Source organism: Ovis aries, chromosome 20 (assembly GCF_016772045.2).
Source record: "Ovis aries strain OAR_USU_Benz2616 breed Rambouillet chromosome 20, ARS-UI_Ramb_v3.0, whole genome shotgun sequence".
In the NCBI taxonomy this organism is placed as follows: domain Eukaryota; kingdom Metazoa; phylum Chordata; class Mammalia; order Artiodactyla; family Bovidae; genus Ovis; species Ovis aries.
In genome coordinates, this window is record NC_056073.1 from 29,350,196 (window position 1) to 29,363,211 (window position 13,016).

The 13,016-nt window shown below is 41.1% G+C and overlaps 1 protein-coding gene and 3 non-coding genes across 4 annotated transcripts; all 4 read left to right on the top strand.

The window, feature by feature from the left end:
• The first annotated feature begins 250 nt into the window (after positions 1-250).
• On the top strand, positions 251-332 carry TRNAL-AAG (transfer RNA leucine (anticodon AAG)). The gene has a single exon. It is a non-coding gene; the product is annotated as a tRNA-Leu (tRNA).
• A 3,655-nt stretch (positions 333-3,987) lies between these two features.
• On the top strand, positions 3,988-4,061 carry TRNAT-UGU (transfer RNA threonine (anticodon UGU)). Its single transcript has one exon. It is a non-coding gene; the product is annotated as a tRNA-Thr (tRNA).
• A 6,140-nt stretch (positions 4,062-10,201) lies between these two features.
• LOC101123333 (olfactory receptor 2B11-like) lies at positions 10,202-11,146 on the top strand. Its single transcript, XM_012101076.4, has one exon. The coding sequence runs from the start codon at positions 10,202-10,204 to the stop codon at positions 11,144-11,146; it is 945 nt and encodes a 314-aa protein (XP_011956466.3).
• A 1,269-nt stretch (positions 11,147-12,415) lies between these two features.
• On the top strand, positions 12,416-12,488 carry TRNAF-GAA (transfer RNA phenylalanine (anticodon GAA)). The gene has a single exon. It is a non-coding gene; the product is annotated as a tRNA-Phe (tRNA).
• Positions 12,489-13,016: the final 528 nt, after the last annotated feature.

Genomic DNA, 13,016 nt, shown 5'->3' on the forward strand with positions numbered 1-13,016 from the left:
TAATTCGAGTTTATGACTTCGAGTTTGAGGGATGTTATGCATTGGCTGCGTCTCCCTTTACTTTCGAGTATCAGAAAAGTAGCACAGAAGGCAAATGTGAATCTCCCTAAGTAGGAACCTGTTTGCGGATTTTATTCGTGGATGAGATGACAGAGTTGTATGTGGAGGGGGAAAATACGCTAGGAAAATAACACCGGCTTGTGCAAGTCTTTTCAACTGCTAAGAAGAAGTTTGAGCAGCGTGCCTACGTGGTAGCGTGGCCGAGCGGTCTAAGGCGCTGGATTAAGGCTCCAGTCTCTTCGGGGGCGTGGGTTCGAATCCCACCGCTGCCATCTCTATTGCAGACCCACTTCTTTAAAGCAGTCGTTTGACCCCTTTAAAAGTTTCTACGGAAGAGAGTATGTCAACTGGTTTTGAAATGTTCTTACAGATTTAAGAAATAAACAAAAATAAGAAATAAGCAGAACTTTGATAGTAAGTTATTAGATAAGAAGAAATTGGTTGATAGTTATTAGGGTGTTTTAATTGAAAATCAGTCTTCATCCTACTTCATTCCACTCCAGCACTGGATTCTGATTCCTCATGCAAACATATAAGGAATGATAAGTTAAAGGTGTGCTTTTTGCTTACAAACCAGAAGAAGCCTATTATTTTTCTCATATTTTGCACTTTTCAAATCTATTCTATTGCACCTTGCCTTTAGTTCAGTTCAGTTCAGTCACTCAGTCCTGTCAGACTCTTTGCGACCCCATGGACTGCAGCACGTCAGGCCTCCCTGTCCATCACCAACTCCCAGAGCTTACTCAAGCTCATGTCCATTGAATCGGTAATGCCATCCAACCATCTCATCCTCTGTCATCCCCTTCTCCTCCCACATTCAATCTTTCCCAGCATCAGGGTCTTTTTCAATGAGTCAGTTCTCATCATGTGGCCAAAGTATTGGACCTTCAGCTTCTGATCATTCCTTCCAAAGAACACCCAGGGCTGATCTCCTTTAAAATGGACTGGTTGGGTCTCCTTGCAGTCCAAGGGACTCTCAAGAGTCTTCTCCAACGCCACAGTTCAAAAGCATCAATTCTTTGGTGCTCAGCTTTCTTTATGGTCCAACTTTCACATCTATACCTGACTACTGGAAAAACCCTTTGACTATAGGGACCTTTGTTAGCAAAGTAAGGTCTCTGCTTTTTAATATGCTGTGTAGGTTGGTCATAGCTTTTCTTCCAAGGAGCAAAAGTCTTTAAATTTCGCGGTTGCAGTCACCATTCTCAATGATTTTGGAGCCCAAGAAAATAAAATCTGTCACCATTTCCAGTGTTTTACCATCTTTTTGCCATGAAGTGATAGGACCAGATGCTGTGATCTTCGTTTTTTGAATGTTGAGTTTTAAGCCTTCATTTCCATATCAGCATAGAAATAGCTTATTTTTCTTTTGTCTCAAAAATATTCCATGTTATGGATATATTTTTATTTAACAAGCCACATTTAACAATATAAACAACACAAATAAATAATATCCGCATTTCATAAGTGTGTGTATTATAGAAATTTCTGAAAATACAGTTGCTAAATTAAATATGTGTGATGGTAATTTTGGTGGTTCTTGTCTTAGTCTTTCCTAAATGTTACTAATTTATCCCCAGAGAGCCAAGGAAGGGCTTGTTTCCTTGACACCATGACCCACATAGAACATTGCTGTGACATTGAGAATTAACAGCCATTAAATTCTTACAAAGCCCCAGATATTGTCATAGTTCTTTTATATTCTCAGTAATATATAAGAAAGTTCATATTATTATTCCTATTTTATTAAGAGAAAGAAACTGAGGTTATAACCAGTTAACCTCTTGTCTGTAGGTGGAGGAATCAGAATGTTACTACTGTAGGGCAGACTGAAAAAATGATCCTTCAAAAAATATTTCCATCCTAATTTCTGAAAGCTGTCAGTATTACCTTATATGGCAAAATAAATAAATAAATAAAAATGAGCGCGTCTTTGCAGAGGGAATTGAGTTTGGGATCTTGAGATGGGGAATTCATCCTGGATTATCCAGATGGAGCTTGAATGACAATGCCAAGTGTTCTTAAAGGAGAGAGGCATAGGGAGATTATGGAACAGACGACGATGTGAATACAAAAGCAGAGGAAATGCAACTACACATCAAGGAAGGCTGGTAGCCACCAGAAGCTGGAAGAGACAAAGACAGATTCTCCCCTACAGCCTCCACAGGGAGTATGACCCTGTCAGAACCTTGATTTCTGCCCAGTGATACTGACTTTGGACTTCCGACCTCCAGAACTGTGGGGAAATTAATTTCTGTTCTTTAAAGCTACTGAGATGTGGTAATTAGTTACAGGAGCCACAGGAAACTCATACAATGACTGCAAGTGCTAATAGGCAACACTACTACAATTACTTTTGTTTAGTCTGCTTGATAGAAAATATTATTTCATTGTAATTCTTTAGTTTGAATGTCTCTGAGAAACTCCATGAACTAGGACAGAGGAAAGGACTGCATTAGGAAGGTTTCCCACCCTAGAGAAGGAAATGGCAACTCACTCCAGTATTGTTGCCTGGAGAATCCTATAGACAGAGGAACTTGGTGGGCTACAATCCATAGGGTCAGAAAGAGTCTGACACGACTGAGCTGCACAAACACACCCCCACACCTTTAGCTACTTGCCCTCGGTGAAAGAACTCTTCTCTAAACTAATTCCGGAAGCAGGAGTTTTCCTTTAGCTTTTAAGGAAGAGCCTATTAGGTTCCATTTTCGGCCCTGTGGGGCCTGGGATATGGCAGTGGGGTCTGAACCCATGTTTCTAAAGAAATGAGAGACTTAATTCTGCATCCTAGAAGGGCTCCCACACTACCTCCAAAAAGGGCTTTAAATTAAACATTTTTCTCATTTCCAAAACATATTAAGAAACTTCTGTAGTCTGTTTAAATAGACTGCTTTTTCTGCTTCCTTTGTACAAAATAGGAGCTTTGATTCCTACCCTTGGGAATATCAGAGGCCCATGTGCTAGCCTCACCTGCTTTATCCTACCACGATCCCCCCCAGTCAGCTACCTCTGTCGCCTTCCAGACGTTCAGGTGGACCGCAGTCACGATCAGGGTACTAACCTCAGACCTAGATCTCGGCCTGTCCCCGCCGGGGTTGCGACTTGGGAGAAGGAAGGGCGGGTCATAGCAGAGTGCAGGAACCTGGTTAGAGGGAAGAAGGCGTTGCCTTCTTTGCGACTTGAGGACCTATTGCCCTGGAAAGCGGGCCCTTGGTGGGTAGGGTTCAGTGGGTGGTTCTCTGGAACTGTAAGGCTCTCCACCTAAGGAGTATGGTACCTGGATCCAGTGAACACTCTGTGGTCCGCAGGGGACCGTTAGGCCCTCTCCCCGTTCAGCATTCCGAGGGGCTTTACAACTGTGGTTGTGTGATCTGAGTCTTTACAACCACCTTGACACTGGCGTTTTTGGATTTTTAGAGAGCGATGTGCCTGACTCTAGCTGAACTCTACACTTCAGCCGCCTTCTCCGCTCGCGGTCCTTCCCCTTCAAGTCACCGCTTGCTGAGTGCAAACGTGTAGGAACGCTAGGTGCCCCGACTCGGCGGTCTAACGGGCTTAGACCCGTTAGTGGAGTTCCATTTTTAGAGCCCGTCACTTAGGTTACTGGAATGAAGAAACTCAGTTACAAAAGTCGAGGTGCAGTAACAGCAAAGTTTGCTTTTAGAAGAATGTATCCCTTTTGGAAAAAGTGAGTAGCTCCGACTTTTATTGACGATTCCCATTGAATTAGTTGAAGTCCTGTTGGTTCCAACATTCAAGCTGCCCGAAACTTTTCCAGCTTGTTCTGCAGCGCGTCTAAGTAAGCAAAACGTCTTCTTGAAGTTTGTCTCTTTTCTCACAGCAAACTGCTCTAAATCCCACAAACTGCCTCAAGAATATTTAATCTCACAGTGAGGACAGACCGAGTATAAAGCGGGTTTACGTGCGGGCTCCATGGCTTAGTTGGTTAAAGCGCCTGTCTTGTAAACAGGAGATCCTGGGTTCGAATCCCAGTGGGGCCTCTGTTTTTTTTTTCTTCATTGGGGCCCAAATTCTTCATTAACTCCCCACTGCTTCTAATTCTTCAGTGTACTAGGTATTACTGTAAATTTTGATTCAATCACGCAGAAGCAGCTGTAACTGCAAAAATTCTCAGTTCTAAAGAAAAGGCAGGACTTCCTGGCGTTCCAGCCTCAAGACACTGCCCTTCCAATGCAGATGAGGGTTCATCCTTGCAGGGTTGGAGCCAGAAACAAGCAAACAAACAAACAAAGCTTGGAAGAGAAGATGGTGGGTCACTTTATGGAAACAAAGAAAATGGCCTTTTGTTTTTCATCTTTCCCTGTCCTCTCATTTCTTACTGGGAGGTGAGGAGGAGAGGGTGGTGACAAAACTGTACCAACTCTTAAAGCCTATTTCTGAGCTCCCATGCAACTTATTAGTGATTTTAGGGAACTCAGCATTATGTTATCTGTTTTATATATGATTTTCCAAATATTACTACATTATAATAATGGTAATTTACATTTGCTTATATTCCTTCAGTCTTCACTGAAGGGCTTTAGTCCCAAAGGGAATACATAAATTGGCCCCTCTAGAACCTGACCTTTAACTTTATAATTAAAAAGAAAACAACAAAATGATTCTATAATGCAATGATTCCCAAGCCCAATATACATTTAAATTGCCTTGGGAACTAGTTAAAACTCATCCCCAGAGGTTTTAATTCTGTTTTGGTGGACGTCCCAGAGATGTGTGTTTTTCACAAGCACTCCAAGTGATTTTGAAGTAAGTGAATCACATTTGCAAGTATCCAGCTTGAAATATTGCACACACAACAGAACTGAAAGTGAGGTCACTTTTGTACACTATTAGCACTTTTGTACTGATTCATGAACATCTGCTTACTCTCATTATCATCAAGTTACCATTATTGGAAGTCTGCTACATTCCAAGAGTTTCCAGACATGCTGTCATCTAACTAGCCCAACAATCCTGTCAAATATGTGTTATAATCAGTTCTTTGAAGATAAGGAAACAAATTCAATAATATTCATGGTAACAAAGTGACAAAATTAAATGTCAAATTCAGATTTAATTCTGGAATCCATGCTTTTCTCATGATATCTATCTTCTAATTTCATTAGAGTCAAGAATGAAGTTTTTGGCCACAGAGCTAAATAAAATTAAGCAACTTAGACTGATCTCAATCCTTAGTCCTATTGGTTAGGGATCCTGAGATAACTTTCTGTTTTCTGCTGGAAGATAATCAGCCCAGTGAACAGTTGCTTAATGCATTTAACTTAGGGAGGAGGAAAATATAAAACCTCAGAAGTCTATGTAGGAGGTTCTCCATGAAAAAATGAGCAGACCATATAGACAAATTGAATTAATCTTCTCCATCTCCTAGGCTCTGTTATTTGGTTGGTTTTGGTTTTGGTTTTGTTTGTTTGTTTGTTTGTTTTTTTTTGCCTTGGACATGCTCTCTTCATGCCCTGATTCTTTAGATTTAAGCATAGTGTATTATTCAGCTAGTGAAAAATGATGGTGTCTCAGTCATGACCAGCTCTTTGTGACCCCATGGACTGTAGTCAGCCAAACTCCTATGTCCGTGGAATTCTCCAGACAAGAATACTGGAATGGGTTGGAGTGAGTAACCATTCCCTTCTCCAGGGGATCTTCCTGACTCAGGGATCAAACGCAGGTCTCCTGCATCGCAGGCAGATTCTTTACCGTCTGAGTCACCAGGGAAGCCCTATTAAGATGGAATTAATGAGTGGAAGAACTGATGCAACCTTCAATTGCGACCAAAAGTGTAAACAAAAGATAGACAGTATCTCCAAGGAGAATAATTCACCAATGACAGCCCCTATGGGATCACTGGCACACTGGATGCAAACTGGTTTTATCTGCTTTTAAATCAAATTTGGAACCAATACAGATTATTCGATGCCTCCAGAATCACATTCACCCTACTTGCATATCGAGACCCTTAGTGAGTTTTACTGAAGCCCTGACCTTATCATATTTGCTTCCCTCTCTCAGGATTGTTGGGATCCAACTCTTTTGCAACCTTTCTCCTGACTAAACTTCTATAGCTAAAGACATCTCCTAAATACAAATTCAAATAAGAAGAGGTAAGTTCTAGTGATGTCTCTTTCTATTCATACCATCCTAGATGATATTGGGTTTTGTTCAGTTTTGTTTTGAGATAGAAAATGAAGGTTCTGAGTTTTGGACAAGATCAGGCAGGATAAGATACCTCTATGAGCTAAATGATTTCTCATTATGCCAGACCAATGGTTGTCATTTGTTCAAAATTATGTTAATCCCAGAATTATTTCCAACAAAATCCAATTGTCTAGGAGATGGGGAGGAGTCAGAAGGCAGGTCAAGCCACCAAAAAGCAATTCTCTAAAGACCAATACTGTCATTTTTGTTACACCCCAATGATCAGAAAGAATTTCTCAGTAATAAAATTTTTATCTTTTTGCTTTAAAATGCATGAATGAAGGCCAGTACTCTGAAGATAAATTTGAGGATCAAAAATATAAACAACCAATGGTTAACAAAAATGAGGATTTGCAAAGTGGAGTGGGGGCAATGGGATCTTGGTTTTCAGCCATTTTTTACTCAAATGAATGAACTTCCTGGCAAATATAGTCTATTATCTTTTTTGGAGACATACTCCATTGTCTCTGCTTCTGCCACTTTCTATCTGTGTCCCTGTCCTTGGTAGTTAAAGGGCCACAACAAACCATCCTAGTCATGAATTCAGGTAGCTGTATGATATTTTATAAATGGGCAGTTGGTCAAGTTGAACTAGAGGTGTCTGGGTGAAGCAGGAATCCATCCTCTGGTGAATAGATCTTCAGGGCCAATTGTTATAGGTCAAGTTTTAAATTTATTATTTTTTTTCTGAGCTCTTTTCTTGGTTAAATCATGTATTCCTATCAATTCTCATATACATGCTTCTTTCTGTTAACTGAATTTTCATTCTTTCAGCACCTCAGATTGAAATTTCAAACGTTCTTTCTGCTCTTTCCTCTCTCCGACATTCTTAATTTGCTCTTCATTCCCACTACCACTATGAGAGCTAACATTCTCAGACTCTCTCCCATAGACTCTTGTAGTAACTTCCCAGCTTCCGGTCTCTTTTTGAGTCCCTAGTTATTCAGTCATAATAAATGTTTTAAAGTGCTGCTCTAATCATTTCACACCTCTTCTTCTTTTTTTTTAAATGAATGTTAAAAATTCATTTTTTAAAGGAATTTGATTAGATTCCTTGCCTAGTATTCAAGATTTTCCATATCCTGGACCCAAGCTGTTTTTACAACTTGATTTTCCACCACCTCACATTGTGTACCCTGTGCTGCAGTAATTGATGATGTGTGCTTTCCATGCTTTCCAATAATGTATATCCCTCCAGTGCCTTCACCATCATGGGTAAATATTCAGATCCCTTCCGTTCCTTCATACTTAATTTTCTTCTATATTAAAGACATATATGTTTAAAGTTCAAAAAATAAAATAGTATTTTACAATGAAAAAGAGCAGTTCCCTTCCTCATCATTTCTCACTCTCAATTCCCATTCTCCTGAGGTAACACATTTTTAATAACTTAGTGTTTTCTTCTATTTACCCATATTTCTTAATAACATGCTTTTATTCTATCTGCATTTTTAGTTTTAAATATGATTTATTACTTACTACAAAAAATGAGAACTTGTAACCCTTACATAACAAAGAGAGAGCAAAAGTGAGAGTGAGAGAGAGACATCTATGCTTCACTCTCCAGATCCTCTTATATCTTTTTGGTTTGATCACCGTGGAGTGTATACACTTTCACAACCCTATAAACATTAGCCACAGTGGAATCATGTAATGAACTGTAACCTAAAAAATAAATCTCTCAGTTCTCATAGATGATCAAATTGTACAACTCCTGTTGTTTTTGTTTGTTTTTGGAGACATTACAAGAAATCTTGTCTTCATCACCAGTCTGTTTTCATCAATCAAGTTAATGCAAATATTACATAACCCACACATGTCTTCGGGGTCCTTCTACTATATGCTAAGGGAATTCTGACAAGTCAACATTATTTAGGTGGGACCCTTTAAACCCAGATTTTAGTGTTAACTAAAACAACAGGAAAAAGAAAATTAAAATCATACCCATGGCTCCAGGCAGTAAATTGAAACAAGCCTCTCTGGTAAAGGTAACAATGATAACAAATTCATATCTAATTTTTTTGGTCTAACAATCTCAGAATTCATTCTCGTATACTGTCTGCAAATTTCTGCCCCAAATTAGCAAGGATCTGTAGTGTTTCTTGCCCTGGGAGAGCCTGCAGCAATCTTAACCCTGTTTACTTGGCGGAGAGGGCCATGAGGAGAATTGTTCCTTTTACTCTGCATCCCACTCAGTAAGGAAGTATTAGGATTTTTAAGATTTTATCTTTAGAACAGTTTACTATCACAGCAGAACTGAGCAAGAGTACAGAGATTTCCCATATAACCCTTACTCCCCACACGTGCACAACCTCCTCCTTTATCAACATCTCTCACCAGCGTGGTACAATTGTTACAACTGATGAACTTACCCAGGAAATCATAATCACCCCAAATCCATAATTATGTTATGGTTCCCTCTGGTACTGTACCTTCTGTGGGTTTGAAAAAATGTATAATGACATGCATACACCATTATATCATACTGAGTAGTTTCATTGCCTAAAAATCCTCTGTGTTCTACCTAGTCATCCCTCCCTTCCTCCTAAACACTGGCCACTGATCTTTTTACTATCTTCATAGGTTTGCATTTTCCAAACATACTGTATGATAGTTGGAATCGTACAGTACATTGTGTTGCCTTTTCAGATGGCTTCTTTCAGTTAGTAATTAGCATTCGAAGTTCTTTGTCTTTTTGTGGCTTGACAGCTTGTGTCTTTTTAGCACTGAATTGTCTGGATGTACCACAGTTAATTTACCCATTCACCTTCTGAAGGACATCTTGGTTGCTTCCAAATTTTGGCAATTATGAGTAGAGCTGTTACAAATATTTCTGTGCAGGCTTTTGTGTGGATATAAGTTTTCAGCTCATTTGGGTAAATACCCAGGAGTGTGATTGCTGGATCACATTATTAAGAGTATGTTTACTTTTGTAAGAAACTGCCAGACTGTCTTCCAAAGTGGCTATACCATTTTGTATTCCCACCACATCCACACCAGCGTTTGGCATCACTGTTCTGGATTCCATGCACTCTAATAGGTGTGTAGTGGAATCTGATTGTTGTTCTAATTTGCATTTCCCTGATGACGTATGTCTTAGTCCATTCGGGTTGCTGTAACAAAATGTCAGAGACCAGGGGACCTATTTACACATTTATCTCACAGTTCTGGAAACTGGGAAATCCAAGATCATAGCATTGGCAGTTTCAGTGTCTGATTAGAGCCCACGTTTGGGTTAATAGATAGCACCTTATAGCTGTAACTTCATCTGGTGGAAAGAACAGGAATCACTGTGGGTTCTCTTTTATAAGAGCACCCCTTACGTGAAGGCTCTACCTTCGTGATCTAAGCACCTACCCAAGCCCCCACCTCTTAGGTCGTACACTCATTTAGCTGCAAGGTAGCTAGGAGAAGACCGCCTCCCAGTGGCTTCTTTAATCATACAGAAGAGCCAACACAAGTGATGAATGTCCACTAACCTATCACATAGGGCATTGATATGGGGTGGGGCGGGGGTGGGGGGTGGGAGGTGGGGTTGGGGGGCGGGGGGGGAAATGAAGCCACTTTCTCTACTGAGAGGATTTTTTCAAATGTGACTTTTAATATTAATTTTAATTATTATATTCCTTAATGTTTCTATTGAGGATATACTCATTGCTCCCCCATAAAGGTATAATTTTTCCCCTGGTATCGTCAAAACTTCTGCCAACTCGGGTTTTGTTTTTCAAGATATGTTTTTATTCATTCATTCATTCATGCATGCTATGCCAGGTCTTAGTTGTGGCAACCCCTGATCAGGGGTTGAACTCAGGCCCCTTGCATTGGAATATCTGAGTCTTAGCCACTGGACCACCAGTGAAGTCCCAGATCAGGGTTTTTAAAGTCATCCTTCTTTTTCTTCATTTTAGCAGGTGTCTCCCATCAAAATTCAATGAAGCACATGAATGAAAGTTTTGCAGAGGATTTCATTCTCATGGGCTTTACCAAATATCCATGGTTGGATGTTCCTCTCTTCTTTGCCCTCCTAACCTCCTACATGTTCACACTATTGGGAAACATTGCTATTATTCTGGTTTCCCAACTAGATTCCCAACTCCAAAGTCCTATGTATTTCTTCCTCACAAGCCTCTCCTTTCTGGACCTCTGTTTCACCACCACAACTGTACCCCAAATGTTGTTCAACTTAGGTGGACCCAACAAGAACATCACTTATATAGGCTGCATGACCCAGGCCTATGTATTTCACTGGCTAGGCTGTACTGAATGTGTCCTGCTTGGCACCATGGCCTTAGACCGCTATGTGGCTGTGTGTAAGCCTCTGAGATACCCTGTAATCATGAACCACAAGCTCTGCCAACAGCTCTCCAGCACTGCTTGGCTCATTGGTCTGGCCAATTCACTACTGCAGTCCACACTCACAGTCCAGCTGCCCCTGTGTGGGAACCAAGAACTGGACCACTTCTTCTGTGAACTGCCTGGTCTAATTAAGATGGCTTGTGTGGACACCACAGTCAACGAGCTTACTTTAGCGGTGGTGGCCGCCTTCCTGATAATGGGTCCCCTCTCTATGATTCTTGTCTCTTACAGTTATATTGCAAAAGCTGTATTTCGAATCCCTTCTGCTGATGGGAGACTTAAGGCCTTCAACACTTGTTCTTCGCACTTATTAGTGGTGTCTTTATTTTATGGCCCTGGCATCTACATCTATATGCAGCCTTCAGGGGACAGCCCACAAGACCTTATCAAAGTTCTGACGCTGTTTTACTGTGTTATTACTCCCATGGCCAACCCATTCATCTACACCTTGAGGAACAAGGATGTTAAAGGAGCTTTGAGGAGACTTCTGAGGAGGGCCATTTTGTCCAAGAGAATATGACGCTTTATTCTGAATAGGAAAGCTCAACAATAACGTGAAATATATCCTCCTTTAAATAGATGTTCCATCAAAATCATGCTCAAAAGTCAAGTTAAGAACACCTTTGTGTGTTGTGTTTACCACTTCTGATACCAAACACATTGGGTTTTTTCCCCACAATAACCGGTTCTCTAAAACCAACTGGATGTCCTGCAGTTCACTTCTATTTTTTGGTTGTGCTGGGTCTTTCTTGCTCAGTGCAGGCTTTCTCTAGCTGCAGCAAGTGGGGGCTACTCTCTCTGGCTGCAGTGAGAGGTCTCCTCGTTGCAGCGGCTTCTCTTGTTGTGGAGCACGGGATCCAGGGTGCATAGGCTTCAGTATGGGCTCCAGAGAACAGGCTCATTAGTTGTGGTGCATGGGCTCAGTTTTCCTGGACACGTGGGGTCCTCCCAGGCTAGGGATGGAACCAGTGTCCCCTTCATTGCAAGGTGGACTCTTAAACCACTGAACCACCAGGAAAGCCCCCTCAATTTAATTCTGACACTACCCAGAGTTAGCATAGATCTCACAGATTAAGGGCTCAATTCCACAAAATTTTACTCTTGGAGAATAGGTTCTCTTCTTGTTGCAGTAGGAATTCAGAATTGAGACAGAGAAAGCAAAGTGAGAATTTGTTAAGCAATAGTACATTCTCAGGAGGGAGAATGGGCAGGATCAGGTGAGCAGCTGCTCTGAGGTCCTTCGGCAAGCTGGTTATATGGAATGTGAAAATGATTGCACAGACAATATTCATTGAAGAGGCAGGGGTTTCAGGTCAAATCTCTTGATTTTCATCCCAACTCTACCTTCCCCAGGGCAAGAGGGATTTTTCACCCCTCTTTAGTCTTGAGCAGAAGTGTCATGGTGTCAGTACATAATGGGTGCTTCTTTTCTGTAAGGCTAACTTCATTGTAATGAGGGCATAATGAGCAAAAGGTGACACTCAGAGACCAGAAATTCCCATCTATTGCATCCTTTCTTTGCCTCTAGGACTCCTGTCACCACAAGATGGACCATTTCCAGTCACCTGGCTCTTGCCCCCACCCTCTTTCTCAGCTCACATCTAATTAACTACCTGCTCTCATACCTCCACTTCAGAAGCCAATAACAAATTCAGACCACCTGTACTTCTGACCAGCCAACTATAAAGTCAGGCGCTTCTATAACTCCCTCCTCAGATTTGATAATTTGCTAGAACAGCTCACAAAATTCAAAGAAACATTTTACATACTTTTACCAACTTATCTTGGGGCTGAAATAGCTCAGTTGAGAGAGCGTTAGACTGAAGATCTAAAGGTGCCTGGTTCAATCCCAGGTTTTGGCAGAAAAGCACTTTTTTTGGGGTTTCCCAGGCCGCTAGTGATAAAGAACCTGCCTACCAATGCAGGAGACCTAAGAGACATCGGTTTGATCCCTTGGAGGAGGGCACAGCAACCCACTCCAACAACCCAACCAACATATTCTTGCTTGGAGAATCCCATGGACAGAGGAGCCTGGAGGGCTATGGTCCATAGATCTCAGAGTCAGACATGACTTAGCACACACGTACCAATTTATTATAAAAAAATATAACTCAGGGATAGCCAAATTCAAGATATGCATAGGGCAAGATATGACAGGGAGGAGCAGTGGGCAGAGCATCCATTCACTTTCAGGGCATGCCTTTCCTGCATCTCAGTGCGGTCACCAGTTAGGAAGCTCTCCAAACTTCATTGCTCAGTTAATTTTTTATTCCAGGTGCCAATGGACACAGATAAAAAATTCGAGTTCTGATATCTAATAAAAAGGAGCTACTTACTTAGTGGGCAATCAACAGCCTGCCTCAGTCCTAAATAAAGTCATGGCATTTTGA

Coding starts and splice junctions, on each gene's coding strand:
- LOC101123333 (XM_012101076.4), top strand. CDS start 10,202: ATGAAGCACATGAATGAAAGTTTTGCAGAGGATTTCATTCTCATGGGC.